General features: G+C 32.5%; 1 protein-coding gene across 1 annotated transcript; it reads left to right on the top strand.

Annotated features, from left to right (window-relative positions):
- The first annotated feature begins 3,262 nt into the window (after window positions 1-3,262).
- LOC137650129 (uncharacterized) lies at window positions 3,263-11,568 on the top strand. The gene is made up of 3 exons (XM_068383267.1): window positions 3,263-3,414; window positions 6,252-6,433; window positions 10,451-11,568. The coding sequence occupies exons 2-3, from the start codon at window positions 6,269-6,271 to the stop codon at window positions 11,360-11,362; spliced, it is 1,077 nt and encodes a 358-aa protein (XP_068239368.1). The 5' UTR covers window positions 3,263-3,414; window positions 6,252-6,268; the 3' UTR covers window positions 11,363-11,568.
- The last annotated feature ends 7,537 nt before the right edge of the window (window positions 11,569-19,105 follow it).

The raw sequence follows: 19,105 nt of genomic DNA, 5'->3' as shown, positions 1-19,105 counted from the left end.
GAATGGGAACTGGGAGTGTTGGTGGAAATGGTTAAAAATTAGATCTGACTAATTGCAATAATTACAGAGGCATGACACTTACGTCACTTGTTATGAAAATATATAGTCTGCTTATTCAAAAGTGACTAGAGAGAAAGATTTATGAAAAGCCGAGAGATGAACAAGCAGGATTTCGAAAAGGTAAAAGTTGCACCGACTAAATTTTCATTTTGAGACATGTACAGCAATGAGTAGAATATAGAAATCCACTTTTGATGGCATTTGTGGACTATGAAGAACCCGTTGATAGTGTGCACCGGCCAATTTTGTGAAGAGTCCTGCGTTATTATGGAATTCCTCTTAAATATGTGAATTTGATTAAGTCTGTTCATGAGCGCAGCATTTAAAAAGTTAATGATAATGTAGTCCTATCAAATGAATTTCCAGTGAATAGCGGAGTATTCAAAGGGAATGTGTTGTCACCTATGTTGTTTATCCTCCTCATTGATTTTGTAATGCGTAGAACAGTCGACTATGGTGGAGAAGGATTGAACTTGATTGGTGATAAGAAATTAGCAGACCTAAAATATGCTGAGAATGCTGTCGTTATTAGCAGAATGCCACAGGATTTTCAATGCTTTCTTACCAGAATGCATGAAATATCACACGAGGTTGGGGTCAAAGTAAATGGAAGAAAGACAGAAATGATGAGAACGGAGTATGCAATTGAAGATGAAATATTATTGTAAGGAGAAAAGATCATTTAAATATTTAGGAACTAGGATCTCCAATACAGGGTCTTTATAAATAGAATTTAATGAAAGATGGAAAAAAAACAAATCAAGCAATGGCTAGATTAAGTAAAATTTGGAAATCAAATCACCTGAAATAACAGATCAGACTATACATCAGTTTAGTGAGATTCGTATTACTATATGGACATGCGTCATGTTATAACAATGAAACAATCTCCAATAGATTTTGTAGATTTGAGAACAAAGCCCTCAGAAAGATATTGGGATTTAAATGACAGGACAGGATTAAAAATGAAACTATAAGATAGATTACCCGATTGGATGAGATCATGATGGGGGTTAGATGGAGATGGTTTGGCCACACTCTTCGCACTCCTCAAGAGAGATTAGTTCACCATACGTTCATCTGGGCTCCATAAGGTACTAGAAGAGTTGAAAGACCTAGACCTACATGGCTGAGGATTATGAAGTGTGAAGTAGGAGATGATGAATGGAGAAGTATTGAATTAAAAGCTCAAGATATATATATATATATATATATATATATATATATATATATATATATATATATATATATATATATATAATATATATATATATATATATATATATATATATATATATATATATATATATATATATATATATATATATATATATACACACACACACAGTATTATATGGATGATTGTGCGTGTGTTTGTTTTGTCTTTTAACTCCCCAGTCCCCCATGAGAAAACTCGCGAGCTGGCGGAAAAGAACCCTTTCTCTTCATCTTTTCACTCTTTAGAATAAAACATGACCAAAACAATGCCCGAAGGCTCATCTCCGCTATTATTTTTTCTATCCTTTATCATTAAGGGCTACCTGTTACGACAGCGAGAGCGAGACAGAGGAAGAGAGTTGCCGTAGGGTCTATTTATGGTAATAAGTTTGGGCCTTTTACTGTAATTACCTCTTACAGTAGCGAAGACCATTATACAACAGACTATTACACTTTCTTTTTTTTAGGACAAGGGTCTCTTCCCAGTGTTAGGATAGGCCTAAAGGACAGAAATAATATATAGCTATCATAAAACAGCCATTAAAATGCAAATTAAAACAAAAATCACAAAGCTAATTTCAATTTAACATATTTTCATACGACACTCAAATTACGCGTGGCTAATGACTGCGATAAAAAGCTACTCGAACAATAATTGATAAAAGAAGTCTAATTTAAAGATTAAGTAGAAATCTTCTGAAATGAGGCATTCAATAAAGAAAGTAAACCCTTAAAATCTTTTAGTTTTCTTTCGCTAGAGCTAAAACCAATGAGGCAAAAATTTCAACTTACTTTTTTAACTTACTCGTATATAGATTTTACTTTCTTATTTTACTGATATTTTTTTCATATACTATACTTTTTTGTTAACTCTAGCTCTCTAACAATTTCTCGTGCCATTCCCTGTTTCTTAGCAATGTTTTTTAAGGCTTATAACATGAAAAGAGAGACGTGTAGACACGGCAATTTCCTTGTACTCGCTTACGGAAGAAAACTCTCTCTCTCTCTCTCTCTCTCTCTCTCTCTCTCTCTCTCTCTCCTCTCTCTCTCTCTCTCTCTCTCTCTCTCTCTCTCTCTCTCTCTCTCTCTCTCTCAAGGTAATAGATAAGATGTAAAATACTGATCTCTGTCTCTATGCCTTGTCGGCTACAAGCAGCAGACGCATCTAATCTTGAAGAAAGAAGACGTGATTGTCTGAAGAGCAGAAAATATATTTCCTCACTTGTAACATTGGGACCTAAACTTCACTTATCTCGAAACATGTATAATAAAGGAAAGAAAAAATCAATGAATAATGATATTCTAAGGAATTTCAATGATATTCTAAGGAATATAGTTGACTTTAAACAAAAAAGTGGACTAATTTAAATCGAAATCCTTTCCGTATTCCATCTATGCTAAACCAGAGTTCGATATAACTGAAATTTGTATCTTATCTAAGATGAAAAAAAACTCGAGCAATAAAGGCCAAAGGATATTAGATTATCTAAAGTACTGTTATCATAAAGAAAAGTCTTATTAATCAGTCGGGTACTAAAACCAGTCGTGAAAAGTCCAAGACGTGATAAGACTTCTAAATGAATTATAAGAACTTGTTAGCCGATGTGACGTGCGCCATGAATACTTAACCATTATTGGATGGTCAGATGAAACATGCGTTTTACTTTAGATTTGTAGCAAACTTTAGATAAGTTGCCATCTCTCTCTCTCTCTCTCTCTCTCTCTCTCTCTCTCTCTCTCTCTCTCTGATATATATTAAAACTGAAATCGCTTAACAGTTAGGCCTCATTGCGAAGTTGCCAATTAAAGTTTTCTTTAATTGAAGGTTACTTTTTCGAGAAAAATATATAGGCCTATTCTAATGAGGAGTTCTATGCATTTACCTTATTTTCAGGAATATCACTTGTCGAAAGACATTTTTGATTGAGTGACATGGACATCTGCCGGCTAGGCAACAGAGAACGCTTCTCATCCGTCTGATCATGTCAGGCGATAACATTGATAACAACCTCATTGATAGATAAACCTGCCTCGAACTGCAGTATACTTTCTCCTCCGGTGAGATATACTCAAAAATTTAAAGAATAGTGTGGAATCCCAACGTCATCATTTGATAGCCATTATATTCGAGACCAGGTAAAAATTCACTTTCTTTGTCATTCAACATGCTAGCCATCTATAATCCGATCCAGTTATGGGAAAAAGAACCAGTCGGGGTTTTTTATGGCTTTCACTTTCGTTCATACCTTCATGAAAAGTTATCTTTTCTCTTTGTATTACTAGCTATTCATTTGACACGATAATGGTTCTTGTGTATTCTACATGTGTGATGGGAATGTTTTTTTAGTCCTCAGCCAAAAAAAAAAAAAAAACTGGAACAACGTCGTCGTGCGATAAGGAGAGAAAAAAAATATGAAATGGGTTTCAGAATTAAAAAGTATAGGAAATGTAAAGCCAATAACTTCCACATACTGTAGTACTACGATGATGTGAATTTAAAAGTTAGTGGCTGATATGTAGCACCTGGCTAGTACGCATGGTAAAAATGTTGTCTGAAAGCTATTGCAATGTTACAAATAACTAAAAAGAGTAATTATAGGAAGGACAAGGAAATTGATTGGTTCCGAAACAGATCTTGTGTTTGCCAATATCTTTACAATAAGAGGGAGTGGGAGGCCTGGTGTAGATCTTTGAACTCTCCTAACCAAATGAAACGACCAAATGCAATATTTGTGTTTTAACCATCGAAGTAAAGTGACAGTCTGGGATGAAGGTGTTAACCGGGATACTGATTAAAAGCTTAGATTCATCTCGTTCAAGAAGAGTGAAAGAAGATCTTAACCGTATGAGTGTTGTACAAGTACCACATTAATCTGGAAGAATCACCTGAATTCCGTGTCACCTAAACCTCCTGAGATGAAAACTTTAGCAAACCAAAATTGTGTGCTTCACAGATGAGTTGTCATTTACTTCTAAAGCCAATCTAATTTTCTACTAATAAAAGATTAAGAAAAAATGAAGAAAGTTAAAAAAAAAAAAACGTAGAACATCTGTGAGGTGATTAATCATCCAACAGGTGACTGGATTCGTCAAAAGGAGCCTGAAGGAAAACGGGAAAGAATTCATCTGCTTAAGATGAATTCTGGATTAAAAGGTCAGCTGCACCAGAAATTATACGGTTTTATTTCTACAGAAAAACAAGGTAGAATTACCTGTGATATGAAAATTATTTGTGAACTTTTAGTGATGAGCCCTGACAATATTTTCCTTGTAGTATTAAAAACTTTCAGGGTTTTTAACTTGATAGCCATTTAAATTTTAAAATGCTTAAATGCGTTTAGATGTCACAAGGAAGAAATGTCTTCAAAATAGTGTATACTTACATTACACACATATTGATATTAACATACACGATATATATATATATATATATATATATATATATATATATATATATATATATATATATATATATACTGTATATATAAATGTGTATATATACTGTATATATATATATATATATATATATATATATATATATATATATATATATATATATATATATATATATATATATATATATATATATACAGTATATATATATATATATATATATATATATATATATATATATATATATATATATACTGTATATATATATATATATATATATATATATATATATATATACACTGTATATATATATATATATATATATATATATATATATATATATATATATGTGTGTGTGTGTGCATGTATGTATGTATGTATGTATGTATGTATACACTGTTAAAAAACTTGCATTAAAAACGGTAAAAATCCTGGAATAAATGTTGCCAGGCATTTGCTGTTTTAAAAACGGATATATTGACGTTAAGGAGTGAAAGATAATAACCAAGTAGAGTAAAAATTACGGTCGCCTATTTTTACTGAAATACGGATGAGAACAGGATTTATTTTACGGAGAATTTCCGATTAAAATTAAGTTTTTTTTTTAACAGTGTACTGTATGTTTGAATGAACACATGTATATATCTATGTGAAGAGAAACAAATGGGTTCTTTTACAGCTTCCAAGATTCTCTTGGTTGTATAATTGGGACGGTATAAAATGTACGTTGTGAAATTGCATCTGACATGATACACTGTTCTGACTCAACTGTGAACCTAAAAGTACGCATGAGACGCATAATATTTTACATATTTCATCATCATCTCCTACTACGCTTATTGACGCAAAGGGCATCTGTTAGATTTCGCCAGTCGTCTGTGTTTTGAGCTTTTAATTCAATCATTTTCCATTCATCATATCCCACTTCACGAATCTTAGTCCTCAGCCATGTAGGCGTGGGTCTTCCAACTCTTCTAGTGCCTTATGGAGCCCAGCTGAACGTTTGGTGAACTAATCTCTCTTGAGGAATTTTATATATTTATATATATATATATATATATATATATATATATATATATATATATATATATATATATATATATATATATATATATATATATATATATCTTCACATTCATTTATATATATATATATATATATATATATATATATATATAGAGAGAGAGAGAGAGAGAGAGAGAGAGAGAGAGAGAGAGAGAGAGAGAGAGAGAGAGAGAGAGAGAGAGAGAGAGAGAGGCCTGTTTTGTCAATAGGCGTAGGAGGAAATGATATATATATATATATATATATATATATATATATATATATATATATATATATATATATATGTATATATATATATATATATATATATATATATATATATATATATATATATATATATATATACATACATTCATACATACATACTAATATACGTTTTAGTTCATTCTTGAGCCAATGGTTAACACATTTAGACGCTAAATTATTGTAATTGCTTACAAAAACATACTGCAATTCCATATTTACTAAAATTCTGTAATTCAAGGCATGCTCTAAATTATCAATTATCTTGACAGGGTAGGAAAATTGCAACATGGAGAGAGCCAAGTCGACATTGCATCAGTTTCTGCTCGGAATTCTCGTGCTGACCTTGACGTCGAGCTTTGGAAGTGCGAGGAAAGCTGTCCACCAGGCATCGCCTTTCTGCACTCTACTCTCCGATGAGATAATGTCGTGTGACTTCGATCACATAGATGAGGTATATTACCCTAAGTAAAATCAAAAGTACCGGTTAGGGAGCGTAGTCGGTAAGTTAGTTTATTGAGAGAGAGAGAGAGAGAGAGAGAGAGAGAGAGAGAGAGAGAGAGAGAGAGAGAGAGAGAGAGAGAGAGAGAGAGAGAAAGTTGTATGTGTGCAGGCAATACTAATGCTAAGCATTTCAACTCAATGGTGGCAGGAATGTCTTTTGATTAGAAATAACTGATGACGAATGAATAAAAGAGTTGATTTGAATTCTCTTAGAGACTATTATTTATAAATAACTACTTTGGAGGGGGTTGAAATTGAGTTTTGGCAACGCAAGAGCTATATTTCTAGTAATATCACTTAAGCTTATTCGTGTTAAACATACGATGAATAGTTGATTTAAGAAACATATATATATATATATATATATATATATATATATATATATATATATATATATATATATATACATATACATATATATACATACATATATATATATATATATATATATATATATATATATATATATACGTATATATATACGTGTATATATAAATATATATATATATATATATATATATATATATATATATGTATATATATGTATGTGTGTATATATATATATATATATATATATATATATATATATATATATATATATATATATATATATATATAGTATGATTATTTTTTTCTTATCTGATGAGAGAGGGAGACGGATGTAAGTGTATATGAGATGTCTACCTTTAAAGGTAACTACGTTACTAAGATAGGCACGACCTTGTGTATCGGGATCTCGATAAATTTGTGACACTTGCGTAAAGCCAGTAAAGATAAGAAAGTGTTATAAGCCTCTAGGGATTAAACCATCCAAAGAGGTGGACCAGCCATCCATTGATGCCAATGAATTAATCTATTATATTTCTTAGCCTGGATGATATAGCTTTTTAATAGAAATCATAATTTTTCTTGGAGCCCTTTTTCTGGCTTAAAATTTTCTTATAGGCTGCAATCTTTTACTACTATTGTGAAAAAAAAAAAAAAAAAAAAAAAAAAAAAAAAAAAAAAAAAAAAAAAAAAAAAAAAAAAACATAGACTGAAGACAATATCAGCAATGACTGGGTTTATTAATTCTTTGATTATACGAGAATCGTTATGATGAGAGATTATCAGAAATAAAGAATAAAATGCCATTTGTATCCATAAGGAACGAGAAATGATAGAACATCTTAATAATGAAGCCTAATTTATAAGTGAATGTGTGAAGCAATAAATAACCTCAGGATTTTCTTTTCAAGGGTTCTGTGTTTAGAACAGGAAGCTAAACGTAATACCGACTGCTACCGAGCTTTAATCTTTATCTGGTCAACCACTTTGAAGCAATTCCTTTTTTTCATTCTCCCTGTTTCTTGTATATATATATATATATATATATATATATATATATATATATATATATATATATATATATATATATGTGTGTGTGTGTATATATATATATATATATATATATATATATATATATATATATATATATATATATGTGTGTGTGTATATATATATATATATATATATATATATATATATATATATATATATACATACATATGTACAAGTATATTTGATACATATATACTTTTACCATACATGCATACATACATACATACATACATATATATATATATATATATATATATATATATATATATATATATATATATATATATATATATATATATATATATATATACAGTATATGTATCATCTTCAGCATCATCATCTCCTCCTCCTACGCCTACAGACGCAAAGGGCCTCGGTTAAATTTCGCCAGTCGTCTCTATCTTTAATTCAATACTTCTCCATTCATCATCTACTTCACGCTTCATATTCCTCAGCCATGTAGGTCTGGGTCTTCCAACTCTTCTAGTGCCTTGTGGATCCCAGCCGAACATTTGGTGAACTAATCTCTCTTGGGGAGTACGAAGAGCATGCCCAAACCATCTCCATCTACCTCTCATGATCTCTTCCAAATATGAACCTCGATTGATCTCTCTTATAGTTTCATTTCTAATGCTGTCCTTCCATTTAAGTCCCAATATACTTCTCAGGGCTTTGTTCTCAAATTTAATAAATCTATTGGAGATTGTTCCATTTCATATCATGACTCGTGTCCATAGAGTAACACCGATTTCACTAAACTGATATGTCGTCGGATTTTTATATGTAATTTCAGGCGAATTGATTTCCAAATTTTACTTAACCTAACCATAGTCTGATATGCTTTTTCAATCTTTCAGTAAACTGTAATTCTAAAGACCCTGTATTGGAGATCATAGTTCCTAAATACTTAAATGATTCTACCTCATTAATCCTTTTTCCTTCCTATGATATTTCATCTTCCATTGCATACTCCGTTCTCATTATTTCTGTCTTTCTTCTATTTACCTTGACCCCAACCTCGTGTGATATTTCATGCATTCTGGTAACCAAGCATTGCAAATCCTGTGGTGTTCTGCTAATAAGGACAGCATCATCAGTATACTCTAGGTCTGCTAAATTCCTATCACCAATCCAGTCTAATCTTTCTCCACCATCTCTGACTGTTCTACGCATTACAAAATCCACGAGGAGGTAAACAACATAGGTGACAACACATTCCATTGGAGTACTCCGCTGTTCACGGAAACTTCATTTGATAGGACTCCATTGACTTTAACTTTGTACTTTCTATACTCATGGACAGACTTAATTAAATTTACATATTTAAGAGGAATTCCATAATAACCCAAGACTCTCCCCAAAATTGGCAGGTGTACACTATTAAAGGTTTTTTCATAGCCCACAAATGCCATCAAAAGTGGATTTCTATTTTCTATGCATTTTTTGTACCACGTGTCTTAGAATTGAAATTTGGTCAGTACAACTTCTACCTTTTTGAAATCCTGCTGGTTCATCTCTCAGCTTTCCATCAATCTTTCTCTCCAGTCTCTTTAGAATATACATACAGTACTATATATTTTCATAACAACTGACGTAATTATTGCAATTATTCAGGTCTCCTTTTTTGCCATTTTCACCGACACACTTGACTCCCATTCATCAGGTTTTGCATCTTCATGCCACATTCTACATAATAATGTTGTAATTACTCTGGGAGTCACTTCATTTTCAGCCAGTATCATATCAGCAGTTATTCCATCGAATCCAGGGGCTTTCCATCTCTTGAGTTCTTTAATTATAGTTTCGACTTCAAAGACACTGAATTCATTCATGGGCACATCAAGGTCTTATTCAGCTTCAGGTATATCAATCAAATTATTCCCTTTGTATCTCACGAAAGTGTTCCATCCTCATCTTCTGTTGTTATAACAGATCCATCTCTCTTTTTGATGGGTATATGTTTCCTGTACTTCTTCTTTGGTCCCTTACTACCATTGGGTTATTTTTTAGCTTATCAAACTAATTTTGATGTTCCATGGGTTTTGCTGTTTCCCAACACATAACTTATACCTCCTTGCAAGGGCTTCGCAAACTCCACTTTTTTTTTTTTTTTTTTTTTTTTTTACAGCTATGCTGTATCAACATTTTCCACTTAAAATTACATTATTTTTTTTCTTTAAATCAAACATAAGATATCATCCTTTTACGTATTGTAAATATACAACAATTTCCTTTACTGATGAACAGCCCTGAATTCTTATGAGTGACACATCTTTGATAAAAGAAATGGCTATTCTTATTTAAAAAGTGATTCTTACTATGTGGTAAAATATATTCTTACTGTTTCTAGTGTTTATTGAAGTTAACCACAGTGACACTGTCTTTCTCAGTGATGTTGAGAGGCAGTCTAGACTAAAATGACAAAGTACTGTGTGTATTTTATTATTTCAACTTGAATGCTATAAAATTCAGTAACGTCCAAGAAAAAAAAATATTTAAATGTACTTTATTTATATAATAGTGTTAATAAAGTGTGTCATACTTCAAGCAGAGATTACGATTAAATACAACTGTACTTTATTTCCAGCATGTGCAGTTTGACAAACTGGACAGTGAAGTTGGAAGAAAAATCAAAACGGTCTATCTCAAAGACATCGGACAGTTGGCCGTCTCAGGCACCCCTTGCGTTAACCTACACTTGGATAACATCACAGAGGCAACATTCATTCAAGCCCATACCTGTCATGACGTAGGTGACATTTCTATGACAATAGCAAACTCTAAGGTTAATATTGTGCCAAAATATGTCACACACCTGCACATGGAGAGTTCCACTGCTGATTGGCTCACTGGTGACAAAGGATTCAAAGCTCTGTCGGTAGTCAACTCTCGAATTAAAACGCTGAACGTTGACAAGGCCCTCAGTGAACCCGTCATTGCTAGGTTTGAGAGCGTCACGATTGACGTTTTTGAGGAGCTCAAACTGGAAAATAAAGCCCAGTTACTTCTAGTTAACGCAACAATCAACAGGTTCAAATCGAATAGCTTGCAACTAACCAATGCGCAAGGTACTATTAGCATGAGCCACATTAAAATTTCCGAGGAAAAGGCAATCAAGCTAGAAGAGAAGGGTGTTCTAACGCTCAGCGATAATACTGGTACCTTCACGTTTTCTGGACCAGCAGGGATACCTCTTAACCAAAAAGAACCACCTCGTGCCCCTGGAGTGCCACCTCCAAACATTAAACCCCGCCCTCACCAGCAGGCCTCGTCTCCACTGATATGGATTATACCAACTGTCGTAGCAGTAGTGGAAGCCATGATCATCATGGTTAACTGCACAAATTGGTTCCCTGCTCTCAAGAGTAAACGGAATCGGAAATTATCAGAACGGGAAGGACTCTCCGGTTCGGAGTATGGTATGATGCCGGACTCTGTGTACTACGCCACCGGAGATTATGGATCAGTGAATAAAAGGAGGGTTGGCATGGACTCTTGATTTTAATATATCAAATAACTTACATTGTAATTGCTGGAGTTACTTTCATTTTGGTGCTGATATTCTGCATACATGTAGTAACAATTGGGCATGAGACAGAATAAAAGTATTTTATAAAATTATGACCTTATCTGCAATATCTATTGTAGTTTTTGGTAAGAAACGAACAAATGCGTCTTGCGGTGGAAAATAAAGTTTGAATCTGGGTTATTTTGTTTTACTGCTATGATTTAGTATATATATATATATATATATATATATATATATATATATATATATATATATATATATATATATATATTTGTATATTGTATATATAAATAAATGCAAGGTTGGGACTTATACGTGTCTGGCCAAAAGGGCCAGGCGATCAAAGAAAAAAGAAAAAATTAACATCCAGACAAGAAAGTAATGAGAAACGTGATCTTCCTCATTCCTGTTTTCTTGAGGCTAAACTAACTAGGTAAGCTTTTTGGTCTCGTAAAATTAAAGCTCTCTTGATGGACCTTGATGCTTATGGAGGTGTAGACCCAAAAGGTATTTTCCTTTGTTTTTATAGACTGCAGATTTTTAAGCTCCTGGATTAGCTGTTACTTTCCACAAGTTAGCATGAAGAGGTTCTTATAGCACTTGGAGAATTGGTAAATGTTTGTGGTAGCTCAATTTCAGCTGAATGTCACCCAAATTTCATAACTCATTATGTAAAAAAAATTTTAATGTCTAAATATGTTAGCTAAGGGTTATCATCTGTTCCCTAGTTTGCGATTTGGCTTTAGTAAAGGCCTTGCCTTAAAGCATGTGATGCCCTTACAATCTCTAATGCTCTACAGAAATTCCTTGATTGCAGATAGGAAGTTCGCATGATTGGCCTTGATTTTAGTCCTGCCTTTGACTAGGTTATTCATGAGGCCCTTGTTTTCAAACTCAAACAGCTGGGAGTGGGCGGTCTTTTCTTAGTATCATTATTGAATTTTCAAGTGATAGATGGCAAAGATATATTGTTGATGGGCACAATCAAGGTCTATAGACCTTGGGCACAATAGTGAGTATATGAATGTGATACCTGGTGTTCCTCAGGAGTGTTCATGGTCCATTACTTTCCATACTATATACACATGACATGTTGTTTGGCCAAGAAAGCAAGCTCCTTGCATATGCAGATTATTATTATTATTATTATTATTATTATTATTATTATTATTATTATTATTATTATTATTATTATTATAAGCTAAGCTAAGCTACAACCCTAGTGGGGAAAGTAAGATGCTGTAAGTCCAAGGGCTCCAAAACGGAAAAACAACTCAGTATGGAAAGGAAACAAGGATATGAACACATTACAAGATAAGTAATACAATCAACATAAAGTATTTTAAGAACAGTAACAACATGAAATTAAATCTTTCATATGTAAACTATACAAACTTAAAATAAAAGGAGGAAGACGAATAAGATAGAAAAGCATGCCCGAGTGAACCCTAGAACAAAAGAACTCTGATCCAAGACAGTTGAAGGCCATAGTACAGAGGCAATGGAACTACCCGGGACCCACTTTATGTGGGTCCTGGGACTACCCAAGACTAGAGAACAATGGTTTGATTTTGGAGTGTCCTCCAAGAGCTGCTTACCATAGCTGAAGAGTCTCTTCTACCCTTACCAAGAGGAAAGTAACCACAGAAGAGTGAAGAGTTGATTTTGCATCAATTTCATCTGAATGTAGATCTGAGGTTTCTTGACCCCCTAATAAGAAGCTAGCTAGAATTAGTGCATGGTGCAAATTATGAGGTATGAAATTGAATACTAACAAAACAAAGTATGATTGTAAGTGGGTCGATAACAGCGGCTCCTGAACATCCGGATCTCAGCATTGATAATGTTTTTTTTCCAACTCTGTATGACTTTTGAAAATTTTAGGTGTGATACTTGATAGCAAATTTACGTTTGAGAAACACACTCGGCCTGTCTATTTTTTAATTGCACAAAAAAAAAAAAAGGACTTATTGAGAGAGTCTTTAAAGATTTTCGGTGATACATCTATTCTGAGGAAGTGTTCTAATTCTCTCATTCTACCTTGTTTCGAGTATTGTTCTTCTGTCTGGTCTTCAGCTGATGAATTCTTAATTAGTTGGACAGAAAGTTTCAGTCTAATAAATTTCTTGTTGCTGGTCTAGATATTAATCTCTGGCAGCGTCGTTCAGTTAGTTCGTTGTGCATGTTGCATAAGTTTTTTCTTTATTTTTCATAATTCTGATCATCCTTTGCAATCAGATCTTCCGAGACAGTACCCTCCTGTTCGTTACACCGGGTATGCAGTTAATTCTAATAGTCATCTCTTCTTCATTATAATGCTCAATACTACACTGTATTCTAGAAGTTATATTCCAGCTGTGATAAAGTTGTGGAATGATCTTCCTAATCAGGTAGTTGAATCGGTGGAACTTCAAAAGTTCAAACTTGCAGTAAATGTTTTTATGTTGAACAGGAGGCTGAAATAAATCTCCTCTTACAATTTATATGTGAAGATCTATTCTAATGTTGCTACTGTTCTTAAGACATTTTATATTAATTGTTCATTACTCCTCTTGTAGTTTATTTATTTCCATTCCAGACAGTTATGTTTCCCTGTTGGAGGCCCTAGGATTGGAGCATCCTGTTTTTCCAAGTAGAGTTGTAGCTTAGCAAGTAATAATAATAATAATAATAATAATAATAATAATAATAATAATAATAATAATAATAATAATAATAATGGACAGACCGCAAAGAAAAACACGTGTGATGACATGTCACTCTCACATTTTCCCTCTAATTAATTCAATTTGAATTCCTTATTACTTGGTTGATTGTGAAAGTTTGATGACAATTAATATATATATATATATATATATATATATATATATATATATATATATATATATATATATATATATATATATATATATATATATATATATATATATATATATATATTTGTACGAGCATAATTTCAGCAACTGTCGTTAGGTTACGCCGTTTAATGATATCAAGTGCATTGCAAACATCAAGGATATGCGGAGGAGAAAACGACCTATATATCTAGGGAGCTTCCCCTCCTTTCAGCTACAGGCATCTCCTCAACCAAGGAGGAGAGAGGAAAGCAGGGAGGGATCACGGGATCATGGGCGTTCACCAAGCCACTGTCCGATTCCTCTTCTATTGACTAGCAACGTATACAAGCGATTTCTTCATATACATATCATCTTTTTATCCCATTCATAGAAATTATTTTTTCTTCTTATCTTCTCTAACTTCATTCATAAAAAGCAAATCTTCCCTGGATACTTTAAAAGATGAATCAGAGAAAGAAGTCCTCTAGCCGCTATACATAAAAGACACCCAATACGGGAGGAAGAAGTAGGACTCCGGGTCCAACGGACATTTCGATCAATAGTTTCCACTCCTGCTGCTACCAAGCTTCTTCTCTTTTTCAGAACAAAGCAGACTTGCGATCGCAAGATAGTAACATACTTTGTCACTGAATGCAGCATATTTCATTGTATTTAGAACTATCTGCTCACACAACGGAAGGTGGATTGTAATTAAGTAGCTTTCGAAGTTTGGAAGCGGGCTGCTGAAAAGAGCATGATTTCATCCTGCTTAATTTGAAATGGTTTGTATAATGAAAAATGTAGTTCAAGGACCTTTGAAAAGTAGTTGGAAAATATGATTAACGTGACCATTATCAAAATATTTGAGTAAATCTTTAAGGCATGGCTATGGCGTGAAAACCAATCTCTTTAATATTTCTATTGGCTTTTAGTAATTTAATAAACATAAAAGTAAGGATAAAGTATAGAAAAAGGAGAAGGAAGTCGAAATAAAGTTTACAAGTAACAACAAAAATAACAACAATAATAATGATAATTGAATTATCAGTAATTAGAAATATATTAATTAAACTTTCTCCGAATTATTAAATGTCGCATGGGATGTAGGCTACCTTTCTATGAATGACCACGAAATATTTCAATCAGTAATTCATGAAACTATGTATATGAATTGCATATTGAAGAGTTGTGTTCGATGCCATAACAGGAGAATGTAAAAATAGCTATAACTATAGGTAGCTAGAAAATACCACACACACAAACTGTATATATATATATATATATATATATATATATATATATATATATATATATATATATATATATATATATATATATATATATATATATATATATATATATATATATATATATATATATATATATCAGATTTAAATGAACTGAATACCAAGGTTTGAGTGATTCAGGTTTCGCGGTACTAAGGAGAGGGAACTTTCATGGGAAAAATAAATTTCCAAAAGCATCATTTTACTATAAGACCTACATAGCAATGGAATGCTTTCCATGGTTATGCTAATATTCGTAGATCTATCTTTATACATCACGATAAACTATACTTTCAAATGTACATGCAACGAGCTGAATTAGCTGTGAGAAATTCGACCGCTTCCGATGATCACAGTAAGGATCACAGCTTACTTTGCGTTATTACATTGAGGATATATTATACTCATTTGATGGACTTTGGTTACATTGCCTGAATACGAGGATATCTTAATGATCAATGATATTTTCAATAAAGGTTTCAAAGCACTTGTCCTAACATTCCTATATTATGGTGCACTATATAGTCTACTACTGAGCTTGAATTTAATGTGTAGGTAACATGTAGGCAAATTAACATTCTTTCAGTATTAGATGCTTCATATTTTAAATAGAAGTTGCCTGCTTTTGCTTTCACTCTAAAAGAGAATGTATCTCTTCTAAAGAATTTCAATAAAGCGGGAGTTTGCACCTATAATGTGCAATCGTGTCAAAGATTGAATAGATTATGAGAGAATTTGTTGGGGGGGTTATGAAACCCGTCCTATAGGTTCCAAACAACTTGATCCCTGAAAAGTCTTTCACCGTTCCACAAGAACCATAGAAGAACGGTTTGGGTAGCAACGGTCTATAATCGTAAATTTATAAATGTTAGCGTAAATAATATCAGACCAAACAGTTTTTACTCAGGAACCAGATATTACATTCCTATACTCACTGTTATTATTGTTATTTCTATTTAGGTTACAATCCTAGTTGGAAAAGCGGGATGCTATAAGCCCAAGTGCTCTAACAGGGAAAATAACCTAGTGAGGAAAGGAAATAGATAGACTACAAGAAAAGTAATGAACAATTAAAATGAAATGTAAAAACAGTAACAACATTAAAATAAATCTTTCATATATAAACTATATAACTCAGAAAAAAAAACAAGAGGAAACGAAATAAAGTAGAATAGTGTGCCCAAGTTTACCCTTAACAACAATCGGTATTTATTACTCAAGAAATCAGTAAAGATGTTAAAAAAAAGACCCACACACTCTCAACTCTGAGTTAGATACCACTAATCTAATCCATATATGTGATTAAAGCTAGAAAACAATTAAATGTTTTTAGAACTGTTACAGACTTCATTTACTTGGGACGAATCGTGCGTAAGGACAAATTTGAATTGCGTTTGTAATGGATATTTTGTTTAGAGCTACACATGTTACAAACAAATACAGTCTTCTTGTAAAAATCATGTTTTAAATAGGGATATGATGCCTTTGCATGAATGTAATGTAGATTTTAAGATAGAGAGAAAATATTTTTTAGGAAGACGTAATACTTGCTGACTGGAAGTAACAAAAAAATAATCCGGGGGACAACTTTCTGAACCGAATGGATTTTTTTTTTTTTATCGAGGTAGAGTACAATTAAAAAAAAAAATTAATAATCATTGTGTACTCACGAACATGAGAGCAATAGGTAAAAAAGAGGCGAATTGCTTTTAATTAAAGTCACTTTGCTGGTCGTGTAAGGCTCTCTCTGAGTTACACGCAACTTCTTTTTATATGAACGAACGGATCAGTTTCCCGCTAATTAATCCCTCAGGTGCTCAATTATTGACTTCTCTGTTCCTACACATTTAAAAGAAATCGGGGTTATGAATGTGATTTAGGCAGTCAATTACTTCAAGAACCAAACTTGTGTAAATAGAATGTTTTCTCCTGCATATTCATATCTTAAGATGATTTGGCTAACATTAAGTTTGAGCCTTAAGCTTTGCGACGACATATTGTTACACTTGTACGATGTCGCCCATTTATTTACTAGAATGGTATCATGGAATTTTTATTGCACTCAATAATAAGACCTTAATTGATTCAGTGATATTATCTATTCAGAAAAATTATGTGACATTTTTCTTATTTTTTTGTCATTTTCTTTTTCGATCCTAGAGCCCAAGGTACAGTTTTGTGTAGGCATATCGAAGTCCTTTCTAATGCAGTCCTTTGCAAAGATCATTACAGATGATCAATATTTGGCTTTCATTATAATATATTTCATAATGTTTCATGATTAGATTCATTACCAAAAGAGTTAAAAAGTTAACAAGGTGCTTGATAGGTCACCCAGTGGAATACATTGCCCTATGACTAATTGTTCAATTTAGTAGTCTTGGAAATGTTGTTAATGTTTTTTTTTAAATATTCTATTTTAAATTTTAATTAATTCTTATATCGTTAATTTATTACCTTATTTCCTTTCCTCACTGGGCTATTTTTTCCTGTTGGAGACCTTGGGCTTACAGAATATTGCTTTTCCAACTAGGGTTGTAGCTTAGGTAATAATAATAATAATAATAATAATAATAATAATAATAATAATAATAATAATAATAATAATAGGGATGAGGTAGGCCTACACAATCTACTACTTCCGGTGTCGTGGAGGATATATTAGACCGGAAGGATTCACACTTCACGATGAGTGTAGGAAGTTTGGATTGACAGACTGCTGTCAGATATGTTAGTAGCCTACATAAAGCTCGTGATGTAAAATTTTCTTGCATAGAATGCTCATAAACGACTTTTCAATAAAGAGGCAACCCACTATTGGTGAAACAGTTTACTAGAGGGAGAACTAGCTTAAATGTGTGCAATACGCACATTTATATTTTTCTTAATTTTTGAAGCTGTTAAAATACAAGTTTCCTTATGAGAAAGCCTACTGAATTTCTATCATGAATCGGAATTTATTAGGTGTTGATAAGGGTTATCTGTTACGTGTGACTGTGAGGTTATGAGTTAACGTTTCTCGTTTGTTGTGGAGTCAACGTTGTCATGCACGTGGCCTTGAAAGTTGACGTACTTCATCATGTCAATATTAATTTTCTATAGGTAATACCGTTACCATAGATCGCATCATGATAAAATTTGCAACACAGGTTCCGACGTTTAATATCACGATATTTAACACGGATGAATTATCGAACCTTTAAGTAAATTTGTGCAAAACTTCAATTTCTCCATTGTATTTAAACCTATCTATAGATCTAAAGAGTACTAAAATGATAGATATCATGTCATATAATATTATTTCTGCTGATTATCTTACATCTGTAAACATTTTTCATGTGCCAAAAGAGTAAGTTTAGTAACTGCGTGACAGTCTTGGGATTTGAAATGTATATGAAATCTTGTCTTTTTTAACTTTCTTTTAATTTTTTTGTTTACATTTTTAACCAATCAGAAAACCTTTGATCATATTACGAGAAGGCGTTTTATCAGCTAACTGGTTCAGGGTTGTATATAATTTAAAAGTGCCTCTATATATCCCACCGAATGTGAGCCTACAATCAATGTTTCTTGAAAAAAGCGAAGGTCCA

Source organism: Palaemon carinicauda, chromosome 11, assembly GCF_036898095.1.
Source record: "Palaemon carinicauda isolate YSFRI2023 chromosome 11, ASM3689809v2, whole genome shotgun sequence".
In the NCBI taxonomy this organism is placed as follows: Eukaryota; Metazoa; Arthropoda; class Malacostraca; order Decapoda; family Palaemonidae; genus Palaemon; species Palaemon carinicauda.
The sequence above is the reverse complement of the archived record's forward strand: the minus strand, read 5'-3'. Positions and strand labels throughout refer to the sequence as shown.